The sequence below is a fragment of the Apus apus genome, chromosome 6 (genome assembly GCF_020740795.1).
Source record: "Apus apus isolate bApuApu2 chromosome 6, bApuApu2.pri.cur, whole genome shotgun sequence".
NCBI lineage: Eukaryota > Metazoa > Chordata > Aves > Apodiformes > Apodidae > Apus > Apus apus.
In genome coordinates this window covers 39,415,178-39,436,417 of record NC_067287.1, presented here as the reverse complement: position 1 = coordinate 39,436,417, position 21,240 = coordinate 39,415,178, and the positions used below count along the sequence as shown (strand labels likewise).

Sequence of the window (21,240 nt, the reverse complement as noted above, 5' to 3'; positions counted from 1 at the left end):
AAACACGGTACAGCAAATCCTGCTATCCTAACAATTGGTCTGTCCAGAACAGCAGGCTGCTGGGCATAAATCAGTACCATCAAAGGTGGCTTTAAAGCATTTTACTGCAGCAGTTTCTTGAAATAAAGGCAAGCCAATTAAAAAAAAATTTTGCTTCAAACTACAGATCACTGCTGCCTTTAAAAAAATGCCAACTACCTATCAAGCAGCAAAAAGAGAACTGGCTTTAAAGACATTAGATGAAAAGCAACCTGTTAGTTCCTTTTTCAGGCAAGCACTCACTGTAGCCTGTACCTGGCTGATATGTACAGCAGAAACCTGGGCAGAGCACACGGATGAGTGGCTTGGAGAGTTTGGCAGGGATTTGCAGGGTCCAATTGAGAGCTGCTGCTTCTTCCTTGTTGCAACGATCTTCTGAGCAACTAAAGAAAAACAAAGCACACAGGCAGGTAAGCTGCAGCACACATTGGAAAATAACCTATGCCAAAAATACACAGAATGTACAACACACAGATCTGGGTTTGCTTTGCCAAAGCTTGCTCCGAAGTTGACTGTAATACATCCAACTAAGGTGACAGATGCTGGTGTTCAACAATATGCTCCACGGGAGACTTCAGCTCTAACATCCACATGGATGAAACTGACCCAAAACTCTCACTCCACCAGAAAAGCACCAGAGAACCAGTAACATTCAAGCAGAAGGGGAAAAGGCAGGCGTGCAAGTTACCAAAAGCAACACCAGGAATGCTGTGACAAGTCCACTATGCATTTATAATATGCAAAGCTTACAGAAACAAAGCTTATGGCAGTACAAGTTTTTCATTGTTCTTTCAGGTGTTCTCCTTGCAGACAGAAGATAAATATCAGCAACACTTGACTAACAATGTAGCTCAAGTGCAACTCAGTGCTGTTTACTAGCAGGATCCTGGAAGACGTCCCACATCAGAGCACTAAGGTTCATTAGGACAGCTATCACTCCCAGGCTAAGCAGGGTTAGTTTGCTCTCTGCTGCTGAGGAATACAGTGGACTTTTCTGAATTATCAACACTGCATCAGGATAAACAGTTTTGGAAAACACAAGTTTAAAGCATTTGAAATGTATGATGATCAGAATAGTAAAACTGATAAGGGGTGCTGACACAGAATACCTGCATTAGTGATGCCACACATCACATCCCTTTCAAATTCATTATGGGAAGAAGCTCTAGCATGATTCTTAGTTTTAGCTAAAGTTACTCAGCACCAGCATAGCTAGAAAAATGACAGATTTGTTTTGCAATTTCAGAAATTTTTCTACAACCTGTGAAGAAAAGCAGCGTTATCAAACAGAGTTAGGGTTCAGAGTCATTAACATCTCAACATAATCAGCTTGGCAGACTCACAATAGAAAAACCAAACAAAGCTGATCTGAGAAGCAGCAACTTCCATACCTCTCCTGCAATGTTTCAATTTTAAAAGCCAACCTATTTCAGAAATCTGTTCTCTGATATGCTGGAATTTCAATTAATTCCACTATTCAGCTAAAACCTTTGCAAAGAGCTCTTTTTAGGTCATAAACACCTAAAAATAAAATTCTTTACATTACATTTTTTGCCTACCCCTTGGGTCACAAATTTAAAAGTCAACAAAAATTCAGTTTTCAGTAACAGAGACTAGTGTGGTGGCTAATCAAAAACATTACTAACAAAATTTAGCTTCCTTGCATGCAGTATTCTTCACAAAGTCATGCACTTCATGAAACTTGTGCAAAGGAGTCTGCAGTCACTTGCACCATAGCCACCCAAACCAGTCAGCAAGGCACATGGACAACAATTATTGGTGTCTACTTCAAAAGTCCCACAGAAACTTGTTGTAATAAGACTAACAGCATTCCATCTGTCTGGTTCAGAAAATACAAAAGGATTTTATGTAAATTCCAATACTACTTTTTCTCAATACATTATAATACAGGCAGAGATATTGTTTAGCAGAGTAAGCATACGATTCCTTCTCAAATGAATGGAATTTTAATAACAAACTGGTCCGTGGCTTATGTTTTTCATGTAAATGAATGATGGCATAACCATGATTTAGTGAGAATACATTGTATAAAAAATGGCTTCTACATATGAAGAAGCAGCTTCATTAGTTACATCCCACCTCCAATCGGCCTCTTATCATCCTGAAAGGATGATATCAGTTAATTTATCTTTCCATGGCATATTGATCATAACCTTCATCAGCTAATCATGTTTAAATTACAGAGGAATATCGTAGCACTCTGTCATTTCAAACCCATTGGTTTATTGATCTGGAGCCTGCAAAGCCATATATTAAAATATTTTAAAACACATTAGTGAATGCAGAGAGCAAACCGAAGGTCAGATTTTAATATATCTGCATGGATTTGTCTTCATCATATGAGGTAAAGACCTAAATTAAGACCAAAACTGAATTAAAAACACACATGAATGAGAACTACCTTCTCAGCAAAAGCCTCTACTCTCACATGAAAGAGGTAATTAGTCAAGGGAAATATTTACCTCACTCCTTCAATCTCAATACAGGTGTGTTTGTAGCATCCCCATTAACAACATAATGCAGCCTTGCTAAATTATCACTCTAAAAGGCACAAGCCAAAAAAGCCCAAGACAGTTTGAACTCACCTACTCAAACACATGACCTGAATGCTAGGTGAGTACTACAAAAGCAGACATCAAAAAAGGTAATATTTAAAAGAAATAATAATTTAAAAAAGCACAAACTGTTACTCTAGAAATACACAGATTAGCACATAATTAGAAGTGTGGAGAGTAATCCATAAAGCAGCTGGAAACTAAACCTTACACACAGCAGCACAAAGGGCAATTTATCCTGTGTGCTGTGAAAATGTAAAACTGCAGCAGAAGATCTAACATTATCTCCTCAAAATTGTGCTACAAATTCTAGAATAGATCACACTCTAAGCCTCGAATTTCTTCACTCTTCCCTCTGTTAGAAAAATGATGTGCCCCCTAATGGAAATCCCCTTCTGAGCTGCCAAACCTTCCCAATTCCCCCTCCATTTCGGCAACAAGGCTAATATCCCCCGCCAGAGCACGATTCCTCCTGCCTTTCCCCTCTCTTCATTAGGCAACCTGCTCTCCTTTGAGACACCAAACAGGTTTTGCCTCTTTTATTGCAGTCCTGTAGCTGTCACTCCATAATTAGACTGCATTCAATATTCAAGTGCTCAGGGCTACTTGCCCTTGGATACGATGGTGATAGGAGCTTCAGAAGTACCTAAAGGAGTACCCTGACCCTTCAAAGTTTGCAACATATGAAAGACATGACTGATCATCTGTGGGGCAATCGCCGGACTGTCAAAAGACCTACTGTGCTCTTTCTAAAGCTACCTTGAGAGAAGAGATGAAACCTAAATCTTGTCCATCAGAAGTCAATAAAAGGGGTTCAGCACATATCTCCCCAGCAGTGCTGCTGCAAATTCACATTTTCTACATCTTCTATTCCAGAGAAGAAAGCTCTGAAATACACAAAACTTAAAATGGCTGGCACTGAAAACCCCACAGATCTGCTAACTCCTGCTGCTGACATCTTCAGACATAGTAGTTAGGGAGGAAAAAAACACAGTTAAATGGTTGTGTAGCAAGACAGAAACACACCATAATTATAAGACCCAGGGCCAGATCCAGAGAACAGCTATACTGTATCGCTTGTTCAGCCTCAAAACCCATTTCTGTTACACCTTTGTCAGAACTCAAAGTGACCACTCGTTAGCCTCTTGGCAGTGGCCAGAAAAATCCATCTCGTTCCCTCAACCTTAACTACGAACAGGTTCACACTGGATTTGTAAGCAACTTTGTCAGAGTACTCCTAAATTGGATTATGTCCACAAATGTGATTTGTTTTGTTTGTTTGTTTTTCCCCAAATGGCAGGACCACCACCATCACATGTTAGGTGGGACCTCTGATGAAAACCATGGTGCAAGAAATGCTGCGCTTCAGGAACACTTGATGTCAGCTATGGCCATAAGGAAACATCAATTTGCAGTTAATGAAAGCCAACTAGTGTACTTCATTAACCAATTTAAGACTACTCAGAGACAAAACCTTCAGGTTAACATTGAAGTGCCTGTAATTGAAATGTCAGTTCAGAGGAAGCTATACAATTAAAACAAACAATTGTTCGAGAAAATGAACAGCGAATGCAAGAAAGCAGAAATATTTTTGCCCCAGAGCTTTCAGGTTCCATCTCATACCAAAGATAATTCAGTGCTTCTGAAGTTAATGTAAATATACTTGCTAAGATCTATTTCTAAAACAGATGAACACTGACTTAATCTGAGGCATATATAAAAAATAATCAAGACAGTGACAAGCATTTAAACTATTTTTAAAAATCAATTGCATTCTATTTTTATATACAAAATTAAGCTATCAATTTCAGAGAGATTTTTACTTTAAGCCTTCTATCTGCAGCATGAAAAGCTAAAAAAAAAAATTATTTGCAATGTCAGGAACTCTTCTGCAAAAAACAGGGTTATGCCAAGGATATGTTGAGTTATAAGCCAGCAGAACTGATGTTGAGCAAATATTTGGTCTTTGGGCAAGACTGATGCTTATCTCTTCTAAATTTAAACTTGATTTCACAAGTAGAATGAGTAGAAGCTATATCTTGCTTTTAGGCCTTGTTAATTAAAAGCATGTGAAAACCCTGGTCTGCAAGATGAATAAAACATCCAGGTTTGGAGAGAAAGCTCTTGACTTGAATGCGCCTCTTTTTCCATGCCTGACCTAACTCACCAAAACAAAATTAACCTTCCCACCTCCTGCCCCTTTGGTCTCCAATGCTACTTTTGTTAGCCAAGTTGATCCTGGGTGAGCAGCCTATAGGAATTCTTGCTGGGATACTGGAAGGACCATGCCAGCAGGCATGGGAGCTGGGTGGTGTAGCTGCCTCTGAGCAGGACAGCAAGGCTGCAGCACTCCAGGTCAGCAGATCTGCGTTGCAAACCACCACTGCTGCCATTTGCACATGGAAAATGTCCCCCGTATACTAATTTTGGCCAAACAAAGCTCTCTTGTTCTGCTCTGGGCGGGAGGAATAGCTGAGCCTCCATAATGAACCCACTCCTCTTTGTGCCCTGCTTCTGAGCTAACCACCACGAGAAATACTGTTGCCAGAGTAACTGCTCTGCAGAGTTGTCTTTCCTTGGTTCAACGGGCTGTTCACATGTCAACTTCCTGTGCAGCGCGAGGCTGCTTTGGCAGGGGCAGCCAGGTCCCTAAAATCTCATTAGCACAGCTTCATTCAAGTAGAAGGACAAGAAAGGCAGAGACCTAGGGGGAAAATGCTCCTTACAAGAAGTTCAAGACACAAGGTAAGACTGTCTCATCTAGCTCCACACCTCTGAAAACTGAACAACTGAACACAAAGGTACCTCAGCATCACACAACAGATATGTCTAGGGAAACCTCATCTAGCCTAAGACCCGATCTCTCCCTGTTTTAAGGTGGGTCCTGGAAAATATCCAGAGGTACCAAAAATCTGATCACTGTTCTCTGTCCAAAAGGCAGTGAAGAGGGTTACTGCTGCTCCCTTTACGTTGCTTTTTACCAAGGAACACTTCAAATAATAAAAGGAAAGACTTCAGGCATACAATACCTGTAACATCTGGCAATATTTCTCCTCTCAGCTATCACCAGTACAAGAGCACTGCGTATTCAGAAGATGCAAATAGTCTTCTTCAATCACCACTAGCTTAAATCAAAATTGGTTTCTCATAAACCCATGCATAAGACCATTTATCTCCACCGTGTGTCCAAGTAGGAGTAAATAACAGGTTCAGTTAAAATCTGCCACTCTGTGCAAAAGATGGGAATGCCAAAATAGTGCAGTAAATTTCCTTCCACTTATTGACAGACAGAAGACAGCTTTCAGCTGAAGCTGGAATGCTCACTGCTGACTGAAAAACAACAGAAGGGACGAAGATCTCATTAATACCTGTTTTACTGCTGGGGAAAAATATATCTGAAAGTTACACAAATATTACATTTTCTTAAAATAACTCCCCCTATACTCACAGATCACTTTGAACAACAAACAACATCGTATCTTTGTGTAAAGTCTCTGTTCAATTCACATCACCCACCAGGGATTACTAAAAGGTGAAGAATTAGTTTTAAATTAATCCCAAGTGGTCTTACTGACAGGAATAGCTGAAAATGAATGGCAGCTTTTTGAAATTCCATGACAAATTTTAATTCTTTCTGCAAACTTGTGGGTTGGAGCAACACTTCATGACAATTACTGATTTGTCTGCTTTTACAGATCATCCACCAAACCCTGCCTACAAAAAACCTGGCCGCAGCTAGTGCTAAACAAGATGCTTGAAAAGATGATGATTTATAAGGAAGACTAAACCATATCTGCACTGTACTGCACCTTTGAAAAGGGCATGTTCTCACTGTACAGACAGCCAGAGGCTGCAGAGGTATTTTTAAGTGTGAGAAAACTCATGTTTCCTCACAAGGCTTATATAAGAAACCTGATTCTCTGTTTAAGCAATAAAAATTGTTAAAAATGAATTTTACATCAGTACAAGGTCAATATATTTGCTTAGTGCTTAAAACTGCAAGGGAAGGAAAGAGCTCCAGAACATCACAAATTTTGTAACCCTCCATTTTTGAACACCAAGTGTGAGGACAAGCACAAACTCCACCATCCAGCTTGACCCCATGCTGCTGGAGTCCCTCCTGGAGCTGATGTGCTTGACACTTGTTCCCTTCCCTCCTTTATTCCTGTAATTCCGACAGAACAGAGAAAATAATACAGTGGAAAGTATCCCAGCTGGCATCTTCAGCCAACAATATGAACATCAGGGCCTGAAGAACATTAGATACACATTAACTAATTCCTGCATAAGTCCTGGTTCCTAAAAAATCCCAGTAACCTCAATAGAACCTAGCAGGGACCTGGAAAGGGAAAGTGGACAAAGCATAACTAGTATAACTGACACATCAACAAAATCATCTTTCATCAGAGGAACAAAAATAATTTGCTCCTGCCCGTAAGCCGTGCTGATGGATGTTAACTTGCTTCATGTGAAAAGCCCTGCCTGAGGAAAACACACTGTGGGAAGTTAAGATACAGAGCAACTTACATTTTTATGGCAGCTGCACTTCAGCTTAACGTTCCATGTTTACAATAAATAAGTGCTCAATAAAAATGAATTTATTCCACAATTACACATTACAGGCGAAGCAGTAATAACTACAAGTGCAAGCACTACCCACAAGTGCTTCTGAATGGGAAACATTAATGAAAGTGTCCACTATTAAAGGCCATTGTGCCTGTTATATTAAATCAAATCCATTCTTTAGGCTAAACAACTTTTATACTTCTCCCTTGAAAAAAAGAAAAGCTTGGCATACTGTGTGCCAGCTGTAATACAGAAACAAGTACTGGACTCTGACAGAATTTGGGCTTGGATTTAGCCACTTCTTGAGCTACCGTCTCGGGGGGGGGGGGGGGGAGCCAGTATGTTTTTGCAAGTGTCCTAAATGTGTTGCCAATAGAAATTAAACATTTTCAGTAACTACAGGCTTAAAAAACTCTTAACCTTTCAGTTCTTTCCACCAATGATTAATCTGTTCCATGTAACATAACCAACAGCCAATTGGCAGTGTATTCTTGCGTGCAAGCACATCACCTATGGCTGAGGCAAGCAAATACACCAAACCATTACAGAACATAGTGTGTAGTTGCACGAGATGCCACTTCTAGCAGCAAAATTGGCTTAAGAACTTTTTAACTCAGGTCTTTTCCATGACCCAGTTTAAGCTGTGGTCCAACAATCCGCTGGTATGAGCGCAGCTGAAGTACAACATGCAGCCAGCCACTTCTTAAGCTATTTTTCGCTGCAGAAACAGTGTGCTTTAAAACCATCCCTGCAGAGATGAGGTGTTATTCTGCACTAAACACAAATCCACTCAATGCTCTAACAGACCGTGGTGGCACTTGCCAAGATAACCTCTATTTCACATCAAAACGTAACTAACAAGGGAGGGAAACTGAAGAGTGCAAGTCCTTACCTCTGAGCCTGCATAGCAAGAAAGAGGCAAAATAACTGCAAAAAACCCAACCCTACAGTGGAGGACACCAAAAGCACCAGAAAATTTTAGAGGACAAAGTGCCTGGTTAACAAATCTTTAAGTTCTTAAAACAAATCCATTCCATACATCCTGAATTTTTACTACTTGACTAAAATATGCTGGGTAGTCATGTAGTCATGTTAACCAGAGAGCTTTCACTCTTGCATTATTTCCCTGTACTTCTGAAGCACCTGTGCACAATCCAGACAGAAAAGCCTCTCAACACAGCCTCATGGTTACCAAGAGACCTGCCCCTTACCCACTGTCAATAAGGTAAGCCAGCACATGTCGAAACTACTGCATAACTTTCAAGTGCTGTCATTCTATTTGTTATGTAGAACTGCCTGCTTCTGCAGGTTCAAAAGAGTAACAAAAAATAACACGGGACGTCAATAAAGACAGACTACAGGAGACATGGTATTAAGCCATGCCAATGCCAAAGCAAATGCAACCATTTCAGCTGCCAAGTCAAAAGGTGAGGTGCTATTAAAAGAGCTGGCTAAGAACAAAGGCGTCTCCACCACTGCTGCACACCATGGAAAGACAAGCAGCCAATATTCCCACCTTCCCTTCCCAAACACGTACTGCTGCCAGTGACAGGGAACTTCTTCTTGCAGCCTGAACCTGTATTCTCAAGACATGGAAGAAATATCAAAGGCTCCAAGCTTCCAGAGCTTTATTTCTGAAGACTCAGTAACTCCTGGTTTTCCTCCCTTCTCTGCCTGATAAATACTGAATTTCTGCATCACTTTGGGAATTGCAGTAACACTGGATACTGCTTTCCAAAACATATAAATGTATGTGTTAACTTGGTAATGTTAAATAAATCCACTCAGTTTTCTAAGCTGGAGAGAAGCTGTCACACTATATAGGTAAAATTATGCCCATAAATCAATCTTTTAGCAGTGTTGATACATGTCAGTTGTCACAAGTAAGTTTCTAATAAGCAGTAAAATCCTTCACTAGCTGTGAATGAATACTGTGCACTGATAAAGAGGACTGCTTCCTCTCATTAACACATTGTTTTCCTTGTGGGAGCTTCAAAGTTGCTCCCAGAACAGAAGACAACTTCTAATAGAGGATCCAATTCCTACTTGAACTCCGTTTACCTCATGATATTAAAACAAATTTATCCTAATTTATATCTCAATTACCCTGTAGGACTGTTAATTTGCTGGAAATGAAAGTATTGTATGATTGCTCCTATTACTTATTAGATTTAAATTCTGTCTGTAATAAACAGTTACCTTCAGGATGGAACAAAGTCAAGGCTACTCATGCTAATTTTGGAATGGAAAAAATTGCCATGACAGCCAAGTACACAGCCATGAAGCTGGAATTACAGCTTCTACAAAACATCTACAAAGCTGGGTAAGTAATGCTAGATAGTTTGCTTATGTGTATTAATCTTCACTTTCTCTACTGTGGGATAGTTAAAACTTTAAGCTGTACATAACTGTTTGACCTACCCATTTATATTCTTCTGGGAATGATGGTCACTGCTCAGCATCAGGTCTACCTGTAGCAGAGCAGGCTCTCCAAAGCAAGATCAGGATCATCCTGGCTGTAGTTAACCAACAGGAGAAATGTCTACATGGAACATCATGTGCACTACAGATCTATTGTATTATTACGAAGGCTCCTCAAAGAGTTTAAAGCTGCATCTTATTACTGATTTCTTTCACCCTACTAAAACAATTTGATAACTCCTCAGAATCAGATAGCTTCCAACAACTACTAGGCTATTTCATAATACAAGCAAATAGGAAATGTGTGTATGAACACAGGTATTTTATACTGAAAAATACAGTTTGACAGTCACCACCACCACTAATCACAAGTTCAGCCACAATGGGCTAGTTCAGTGTTAATGATTCTTAAAAGATTTTAGTACAATTCTCCTTAAAATAAATTTACAACCACACCTTACTGGTACCTTTGGTTTTTTGTGATGCTTTCATTGAAATACACATTTCAGCTCTGGCTCTCAGAAATAACAATTGTTCTTGTTTTACCAGATATGAAATACAGCTATAAACAATAAGACTCAGTATTAAATCTCTCTAAACAATGCCAATATATGTATTTTCTTCCCCAGAGGTAATTATAAGTAACACTGTGGATCACTTATGCCAACAACTTTGATGCAAATCACTGTCTCCCAAGATTAGGTAAGCAAATATATTAATAAATCTGCTAAACAATCTGGAAAGCATCTGGCATCTAAAGAAATGTAAACAAACCTATGTTTTCTTCACTACTCAAACTGTGCTGCAAGTTGAGGATTTATAAGCCAAACACTATGTCAGACACACAAGTAAAGATTCTGCACATGGATTTACCCAACCAGTAGATCATGAAGCTCTGTTTATCATTATGATGGAATCAAGTAATAAATTCTGTTATTTCCCAGAAAGTGCTGCCATACAAAGGTTAAGAAATATTGAAACAAGAAAAAACCACAAACATCAAACAGCACATTCAAATACATCAAGGTGAGGTGTTTAGCAAAATGTCCCTAAAAAAGTAATTGGGTTTTTAGCTATCCTTTAAAACAAAAATTAAGCATAGTATTGTTGTATGTTATTACATTTTATGTCAAAACACAGAACTACTTATTAATCCTAGTAATCATGTCAAAACACAGAATTAAATAACATAAAACCATACCATGCTTAAGAATTTCACCACCTGTAAATTTCACATTTACATTTTGACGTAGCTTCATGGAAAGGCTATTTTGTACAGCATGCTGTACAAAAAACCCCCCCACTTTTCATAGACAATATTTATACTTTCTAAATATTTACACATCCAACAAGCTTCTTAATAGCACACAAAATGATAAAGAGTTCTGCTTATATTAGTGAGAGTCAGACCTGGCCATTCTTGTAGAAAGAAATAAATTTATTCAGATTTACTAAACCAAATTCATCTTGTCTCATTCAGGGGGTTTTATTATTTCATCTGTGAATAAAAGGTTTTGTTACAAAAAAAAAAAAAAAGAAAAAAAGGCCCTTCTTTAGAATAATTAATGCTTTATTTTCTAAAACTGCCAAAATGATTAACAAGTTTCTTAAAAACCCGAAGTCTCTGAATTGAGAGGTGCAACCATGCATTGCTACTACAGGACTGTGTGCATACACAGCCCACTTGGTCCCAGAACTCCACTCCAAGCACAAGCTCCAGTCTTCTTTCTGATGCTCTGCTAATAGTTACTTGTTCTTGAGTAAAACTACCTGATTTTATTTAGCATTTAAATATCCAGCCTCACTTATGCTCTTTTACAGCTAGGTATTAACTACTTAGCCAGTGAATATGCATGAATTTGCATTGGTAATCTGTGGCAGATTCTTTTTCAGTCAGTATGTATTTGAAATAATAACAGAGGTGGCTCTGCATGAAGAATTCTGTTCTCTTTTGTTTCCATGTTTTTAATATACAACTTAACATAGGAAGGGAAATTGTAATGCATATCTTTAATCAAGCCCAGCGTTTTGTCTCCTAAACTTTTACCCATTTTCCAGCCATCCAACTTTCCCTGTCACTGTGTGATGCAACCATGAAGATACTGCTCCAAACTGCAGTCTGATTAATAAAGCCATATAATTGAAGGCACGGTTCACTTCTGTAGTGATGGATTAAAATTAATGACAAGCTATTTCTGTCTCCCCCTGCCCTCCTGGCACATCTGGTAGACACAGTCATATGGCAGGCCAAATGCTACAAAGCAGACAGCTTACACATGGAGGAGCCACCCATTCTTTCATTTTTAAAACTAAAATAATTTGAGATACCTTTAGGACACTCCAACTTCACTTTTACAATGCTGAGGCAGCTGCACCCAAAGGTGACAAAATCCAGAGTAAAACTGTGTTAAAATGTAAGACTCAACAATAACCCTACAGCAACATCCACAACAGGCACAAACACAGCACTGCTTCCAAGGCCTGAGTCGAGTATGTTGCTCATCAAAGTCAGGAAATACAACAATCCTCCTGAAATTTCTAGAAAAACCTTCTGCAAAACAAAGCATCGAGGCTCTAAATAAGTTTAAATAAAACACCTCAGACGATCAGCTCATTGTCCACTGAGCCATCAAAATTCACCTCTCAGACACACTAATTCCCATTCTAGTAACTCTTAAGCTTATTGTTACCAAGACTGTCGCTTCACTCACAGGTGAAATAAATCCCATTCCAAAAACTGTCTCCACAAATCCAACAGCAGATACAAAGTATTCTCCTCAATTACTTAAGGCTAACTCCTTTGTTTTTGTGGCTTTTAGGCACATTCAACTACCATAAAAACAGTTATTTGCCAGAGTAGAAGCATTTAACATAAATCTCACAAAACATATAAGCCCCCACTTTGCACTTTAATCATTTGGTAACAGTTACAATAAGATTGTATTAAAAATTTAAACTGCCCTACTTAATGCAATTTACCTTCAAAGGTCCATTTCCAGAGAACGAATTTGAATGATATAAACGTCGAACACTTGATCAGATTTATTGCACTGAAGAATATTTCTCTTGATACAGATCTGATGAGTGAAGGCTAATAGCTTTAGTTTTATTACTTTTTAAGCACTTAATGGGAAAATTTAGACATTTTCACAAGACTAAGCTCCAGCAAGAATGGTACATTTACAGACTGACAGCAGAGAAGAAAGCTGTGCCATCTCTTTAGAGCTGACTGGTTCAATGGTGTTATTAATAGAGAGATTAATGTTGAGTATTTATCTAGATAATTTGTCACACAACAGTTAGGCCTGAGTGCCTCTCTCCTAAACAGGGACAGGGAAAATAAGCAGAAACTGCTGACCACAGCCAAGGTTCCACACCGAATTGGGGCCAAAACCTACAATACTAGAGAAAGACAAGTGAAGCCACACTGCGACTGTAAAATGAGAAGCTAAGTGATACTGCTATAGGTACAAACTAACCAGTTCCTGCTTGCGAGTAGGGGATACACACTAGTTACCCAAGCCCTGGAGAATTACAAAAAAACCCTACCAGCTTCCCACTTTTCCATCCCAATCATGCTTTCCATAAACATGAAAAGTACTTCCAAAATACTACAAAGCAATAGTTCTGCTTGTCCAAAAAGACTTTTTTTTAAACTGAAAGACAGCTGGGAGTCGTCTTGATTTCAATTACTGTAGAGGTATTTATCCAATCAGTCATCAAGTGCTATAAATTTCCTATATTTCTCATTAGTTACACTATTGCACAACTTAAATCTAAACATACCTTTCCGTGAGACTGTAAATCATGATGCCTAAGACACAAGCGACCGTATCAGCCATCAGAAGAGACATAAATGATGAGCACAAGTCAACTGCATATACGCTAAACTGAAGGTGATTTACCCCTCACAATCCCTTTTTATTTTGGAGTATCACCCACAGAAGCACCACTAGCACACTATGTCTCTTAGAGTTTGCATTTATGATGTGAAATCGGCAATAACCTGTCTCTAGTAATAATAACAACAAGTTTTACGCACAAAATCCAATTTTCTATGGAAAAAAAAATTTCTTCAGCGTCTGCCAATAATGTTCCTTCATGAAGTGCACATAGGCAAAAGTCTGTTTTTCTTCAAGCTCTAAATTTGAAATTGTCTTTATGATGCTGAAAACTACCTTGTGCCTTTTCAAAGGGCATGGATGTGATGAGGCACTCCAGAAGGAGCCTAACACAGCAGCGTGCCTAGAAATCCTGTGGACAGCTACGTGGAAATGGAAAAATCTATGTGTTTTTTAGTCTTATACCAGCTTTATAATAGTAATTCTCCTGAATTAAAGCTCCCCCAGGTGACTGACCAGTGCCCATGCTCTGAGCAAGGCATTGCTTTCCCCACAGCTGGAGCCAACCCACAGAGCCAGGCTGACAGCAGTGCCCTGCTTCACGGTCTTCCCAGGAGAGCAGGGGATCCCTCAATGGAGAACAACTTCTAGACACTACTTTTAAAATCCAAGATAAACAATGTTTCTTTCACCAGCAAAGCACAAATAGTGCACACAAATCACCCATGTGCCACCGCCACATGAAAACACATTTTCATTTTCCTACTACATCTGCTTCACGTCTAGTTTCATTAATTGTTGATTTTAAATCCACTGCCAAGGGATGCTGGCTTCCCCAGAAGGCAGGACAACTGCCCAGGCAGAAGCCCTACAGCAGTGGGTGCTGCCTGCTCCCTCTGGTGCCCACAGCCACAGCAGCACCCTCCCTTCATCAGGACAAGGATGACAAGTCATGCACGCATGTGTAAGGCACAGATGAAATTTAACAGGAGGACACTTTCATTCAAGAGCTAAAAAGAAATAAACAGGGGAAAAAAAAAAAAAAGGAGGTGGGGAGAAAATAAAACCAAACATCAGCAAACCGAGGGCCAAGGCACACAACTTGGCTGCTTCACCTTAGCAGTGAAGCCAAATGTGCCAATTGTCAGGGTACCTATCAAGAAACTACTTGATGGGTAGTTTCCCACCCCAGTTCCCCTCCACATTGTAGGTGTTAGCAGTTCAAATGAGTAAGAAAAAAACCCTTTCATGGCAAAATTTCTGTACCACACTTGACATTTTAATCCTGTCTTCCTTCCATGTCCTCCACACTTTAGGATCTCAGACTGGTGGAGGACACGCTTATGGCTATGACATGCAGTAGCACAAGCACAGACGTTGGTAAGGAAAGGACAAGCACCTCCCCTGAACCAGATGCCAGCATCAAGGCAGACAGTGACAGCCAGGAATACGCAGCACAAGTATTTTAAAACAAAACAGAGCATGCACTGCTGAAACAAGTCTGCATGGATCACAAGAAGTTTGTTAACTCTGGAAAGACAAAATTAGTGAAATACCAAAATATGCTAAAGAGAGGCTACTCAAAGGCAGTTTGATATTCTACAGACTTCTCCCCACACCGTACAACACAATACTACACTGTATTTTGTTTTCCACAAAGTACTGATTAGAACCTAGGATGGACAGAGTCTGGCCGTGCTGCTTTGGCCATGTGGGCACACACAACTCCAGTAACTAAGAAACAAAAATGCTTGATGTAAGTGAACAACATTGATTTACAAAATATGCTTAATGCAACACCCCAAGAATCTAGGTATCATTATAGTAATTATATGAACAGGGTAACAAGCTTCTGGACAGTCAAGGGGTATTTTTATGCTTAGCAAAGGATTTGGCATGCCCAGAGGCCAAGAGCTACCCTAGCCCAATCCTGTATCCCAGTTTATATCCCTTAACAAGCATTTCAGAATACTCCAACTTGGTGGGTCTGACCATCCACCGGCAGACCTAATGCCTGGCAGTAAATGAAGTTGCCTGTCAAGCAACTCACTGTTTTAAAACCACTCAACAAACCAGCCAATCCCATCTTGTCTAAAAATAGAAATAAAATTTTAAAGATAAAATCCACAGTGCGTTTACAAAAATCCTATTACAACACAAGTGCAAATGCTTTTTTTTTCTAAGTGGGAAGAGTTAAAAGTTCTACTTTCGATGGGCACAAGTTTCCTTCTGCAATACCAGAGACCTACCACTGCAAGCAACCTCATCAAAACATTTATTTCCAAGTTAAATTAGATGCAACTAGTTTAAGGATTCTCTAATTCGTAAAGAACGAAAAAAATCCAGGTATTTTGAACTCAGAAGCAGTGCAGGATGTTTTCTGGTATACAACTCAGAAGAGTAATGCCCAGATTTCTTCTGGCTTCCTGTACACACCACCCCCATACATTCAGGCAGGCTTTTAAACCCTCAATACACAAGGGCTAATCCCAGAGAAGAAAACAGTTCCAATAGGATTTGCATATGCATACGGATTAGCTGAAAGAAAACTATTTGCAATGCATTTAGAAATGCTTTTTGAAGTAGAATCTATGCTAATAATAAACTTTGATATTTAAAATGTGTTTGTTACACAACAGAGAAAGTTACAAAAGGATTATATTTATTACACAAGTTTTAAATGTTGGATAGCTCAGACAAAAGCCCTCTTCTATTGTAAGAGGAAGGAGTGAGCTGTTCTCCTCAATAAATGTTGCTAAATACACTGCACAAACCCAGGAACAGACAGAAGTTACTGACACTAAGAAATATATTAGCATATTGACGCTTTTTTTGTTTGACAACTTGGATGAAAGAGCTTCAGCTCGCTGTATGCCAAAAACAACAAATACATAAGAGCAACAATTTCTCTTTGGAACCTCAAGGGACAGCCAGAAATCCCAGGGCAGGATGCACCAGCAGAGCAGTGCACACCAGTGCTGCTGCTCAAGGTGACGTCAGATTTTTCCCCCCAAGCTTCCCCAGGCTTTGTATTGCCTTCCGCCTTTGCTCTTACAGCCCCTCCTTTCTACCTTGAGCACAAGTTTTGTTTCCAGGTGTTCAAAAATGCTCTGAGCAGGCTGGTGTTGGTCTTGGTTTCAGAGCAAGGGGCCGGGAGGCATTTTCCCTTGCATCGGTCTCAGCACAAGACACCTTGCATGTTAGCTCCTGTTCTTTCATTCAGCAATGCTAAGCCAACAAAATCATTTTGTGCTCCAAAAATTTGAAACTAAAGCCACACAAGACAGTTAAAAACAGTGACCAAAGGCCAAAGTATTAGGGATAATTAAAGAAATCGAGCTTTAAACATTTAATTGCCCTCTGTATCTGAGAACTTGTTGGAGAAGCTGTGAAGAGCACATGCTGTAAGGGAGCCGAGAAGGTGTTAACACATTTTAAGATTAATCAATAACAAATTAAGAAGAGGATCAGATTAGGTGATCATACCATAATACAGAGCATGGCAGTACGAAGACTTCCTAGCCAGGCAGACTGTCCCCCAAAATGCAGCAATTGAGCCACAGCTTAGACAGGCCTCTTAGAAATAAGACAGACGCAAGCAACGAAAGGGTTGTCGCTGCAATAAAGGAAATGTGAACTGGCACTTTAAGGAGCTCATGCTCTGCTGAAGCCCTTTTTGGCCCTTATCTAACCTTCTGGTCAGCTCCACCACCCTCCATTTCAGCGTCATTAGCAGCTGCAAAAGCAGGGCTACAGGATCATCTCCCTAACAGATTATTACCAAGCAGTATTTTTTCCAATCCTTGCGTCTGGCTGCATCCCCTGCAATTGAGCCCTGTCAGCAGCCGTGTTGTTCCTGTGCTGCTCACTATGCCAGCAGTTTGCTGCTCAGCTCACTCAGCTCAAAAAGAATGGCAGAAATTGTCACTGCTCTTTTCAGCTTCTGTTGCCAGCTCCACCAGGAACTGCTGCCTGATAAAACACAGCAGAAGGATGTTCTTCCGTAATTCAGCCTCTGTCGAGCTGACAGAACACCTGACCTATCTCTATTCTGGTTTTCTCTTTTTCTCTACTGAGAGGAAGGCCCTGCAAGATACAAGACCATTTAACAGCAGCATTATTTTCCCAAGGCACCAAACTCACCAGAGACAAACTCATAATGCAGGAATATATTAGAAATTAAAATCTAAGCACATGAGATCTTAATTAGATTAGAAAATAATTACATTAGAAACTTAAATCATGTTTCCACATCATATTAAAAAATGCCAGGTAGTCAGAGGAGTTTGTATCTAAAATACCCTGCATTTTAAAGAAGCAGAAGTTGGTTGCTATAGATTGGAAATGACACTTGGTGCTTAACAAGAAAACGAGAGCAGACACTCATTTTTAAAGAGGTGCTTCCAAAACGGAACACAGCCTCCATCTCCAGAGATCAGTTCTTCAGATGAGTGCTGATGTCCACAGCAGCACAAAGAACTGGAATTTAATCTGTGGCTAATACAGAGACATTACTGACATGCACATATTCAACAGTAAGTTTTAATATTTGATGGAGGACAACAAAGACAGTGGGACAATAACAAAAATCACATTTTAGTCACAATACTGAATGCACAGGCAGATGAGGGGGAACACATCTAGAAACAAGATTTTCAAGTTTCCCATACCAGCTGTAGAAAAAGGCAGAGGTTTTAAAAATTAAGGAATTTTGCAACTCTCTCCCTCTTCCAGCATTTGTTTTCACTCCATTTTTTGTGTTAATGGAAAACAATTCCTAATTGCTTGCAGGACACTCTATGAATGTGTTTATAACATTTTCTTTCTCAAACACAACTTATATGGTCCAATAAAAGACACTGCTTATATCTCTCACTTCCAGGTCTATTGCCAATAAACAGCAAATGACTACCAAACGACTATCAGGCTTCCTGCCCCAGGATTTCTCTTCCAGTTTGCATCAAAGGATATAAACCTACTGGTTCAATCCTGAATCTTCAGTACTAGAAGTCCTATTTTGATGAAATATATCAACATTCTTGTTTCTGTTCAGTGAAAAATTTGCACATGAAGAACTAGGTCACTCACTGATTGTCCTTTTCAGAAAATGTAACAGCTGTCACCTACTCCGTAACATCAATAGCTCTGTGGCACCATTGTCTTCCAGGTTTCAAGTAACTTGTCCTAATGCATACATTTCAAATTAAGACTCAAATAAAGTGCTATAAACTTAAACCTACAAAATGTAGAAGTTACATGAAAAGTTCTGCAGAGATTACTGCTTTCTACCAGTAACCTGGCAAACCACACACTTCCCATAGTGTGGGGAACGGTCCATCTTCTCTCCCCCCACATAAGACTAAACATAGTTAAAAACTAAACCTCCCTGGAACTTTTATTGACACTACATCATTCGACTTCTCTGTACAAATTACAGCACTTCTTTAATGCCATACCCCAGACTGTACCCTCCACACCCCATAATTTAATTCCAAGAATGAGAAAACCAAAAGCAGACAAGTCATCAGAAGATCTCTTTCCTCCACTTGCTTTTGAATCTGGTACAGATTTTAAGAAATCTGACAGAGCAGTACAAGTCTCAAAGTCCCTGCAGTTTTCATGAAAAGCAGTGACCAGGCAAAGAACATGTGAAATTCCCAACAAACAGCACAGCTGGAACATCAACGAATTGCCAAGCACAAGGAAAACCACACACAAGAGACCTTTTAAGTCCCCAAGGACAACAGAAAAAAACCCAACACCTTTGAACCAAAATGTATAAAAAGTGTGAATTTAACTCATCAGAAATTATAAATCCAAGGAAAAGGGAGCTCTAGTATAGTTTGTTATGTTGCTTGCACAAATACCTGCTGTTTTCCAGGCAGGTCCTGCTGCTGCTAACTGCTCCCTGGGATGAAGGCTTCTTCACACTCTTGGTGTTTCCCCCGAAGTGCTCCAGAGGTAGAGCTCTTTTTGAGACTTTCTGTATGATATTGACTTCATACATCAAATAATTTCCTCTGACTCACTACCATGGGCCCTCTCCCAGAAGAATGTGAAGTCTGATGTATGATAGCAGAACTGGTAACATGGCATTGAAGTATTTACCCAAGCAGAGCTTCTGCACTCAGCTATGGCACAATCCTCCAGCAAGGGAAAGGTCCTGGAAAGGGCTTTTCCACTCCACGGGCACCTGCAGTCTTACTGCTGTTTTTTGAATTTGGTTTTTAAAACAAGAAGTATAGGAAGCATCTAAAATAATATATACATATATACTCGTCCTACGTGGAACGATAAAAACAATAATTAAAAAAACATGGAAAAAAATAAGTGGAAGCAAGGGGCAAGCAGCAGGGGGGTCCCCGGGACCAGCCAGGGCGCGCTGCTCCAGGCTGGGCTGCGGTTCTTGAGGACATGGTGACCAGCCCTCTTAACTCTCCTTCTTAAGAAAACAAGCAAAAAAACAACCCCAAGCTCTGCAGCCAACGACCAAAAAATTGTCGTTTCCCGGTAGTGGTGCAGCATGGAGGAACTTGTCTAAGTTTCATCAGTTCATCTGGGGGCTGCACCTTGAGTCCTGGGGTCAGTTCTGGGCCCCTCACCACAAGAAGAAGGACATGGAGGGGCTGGAGTGTGCCCAGAGAAGGGCAGCAGAGCTGGGGAAGGGGCTGGAGCACAAGACTGAGCAGGAGCAGCTGAGGGAGCTGGGGGTGTCCAGCCTGGAGACAAGGAGGTGAGGGGAGACCTGCTGGCTCTGCAATTGTCTGAGAGGAGGCTGGAGCCAGGGGGGTTGGGTTCTGCTCCCCAGAACAAGTAGAAATAGCCTCAGGTTGTGCCAGGGCAGGTTTTGATTGGATACAAGGACAAATTCCTTCCCAAAAGGGGTGTCAGGCCTGTCCACCTAGAGCAGTGGTGGAGTCCCCATCCCTGAAGGGATTTCAAAGCCGGGTAGATGTGGTGCTGAGGTGCATGGGTAAGCGGTGGTCTTGGCAGTGCTGGGTTAACAGTTGGGATTGATGGTCTGAAAGGTCTTTTCCGACCAAAACTAAGTGATGAATAATCAGTGTGATGCCACAGAAAGGTTCCAGCTGGACTTTACTGAAACCCAAGGAACTGGGGGAGCCAGGGGACCTGCTCCCCAGCTCCACATCCCACCCAGCTCCCTGCTACTCCTGCTCCCTCACTGAAGAAGCCTTCAGGCCATATCTAGTGCAAGAGTGAACACTGCCTCATCCTACAACAGCTGTCAGCAGAAAAGCACCGAGACTTTATTTACTTCCCATTAGACTGATTAACATTTCCTAATGAAAATACATCTATAAAAGCTGACTTGATGACACTGATAGCAAGTGACAGCCTTTCCCCGCAATCCAGCTGCATGGCGATTCATTTGTCATCTTCCATCCCTTCATGGAGATTTTGTACTTCAAGCTACCCCTTTTAGACACAGTTGTTCAACACAACATTAGAATTATTATTTGGATTTGGAAATAAAATATTTCTGGTGTTTACACACAACAGACACACTCATGAAAAAAAATAATCAGTTTAATCTGCAAATAAAGCCTCCAAACCCAAGAGCAGTAGCACAACACCAGGAGCAAAGGTCCAAATGGTGAGGCAGTAACAGCCTCTGCCATCATATACCTGTAACTCCTGCTTCAATATTCACAGGTTTGTTGGTATTCTGGGCATTTTCATGTCAAATTCTTTGTGTTACAGCCACCCACACAAGGTGAAACCTCCCAAATCTGTGTTTGATGGCTCACGTGACTTGTAAATTGGCTTAATCTCGC

At 40.3% G+C, this 21,240-nt stretch overlaps 1 protein-coding gene across 9 annotated transcripts in view; it reads right to left on the bottom strand.

Moving 5' to 3' along the window:
- Positions 1-21,240, bottom strand: part of AGAP1 (ArfGAP with GTPase domain, ankyrin repeat and PH domain 1) — a 337,725-nt gene that overhangs the window by 177,849 nt on the left and 138,636 nt on the right. For all 9 annotated transcript variants that reach the window (XM_051623022.1, XM_051623024.1, XM_051623027.1 and 6 more), the window contains one exon: positions 295-422. In XM_051623022.1, coding sequence (XP_051478982.1) covers positions 295-422 — 128 coding nt within the window. The remainder of the gene's footprint in view (positions 1-294; positions 423-21,240) is intronic.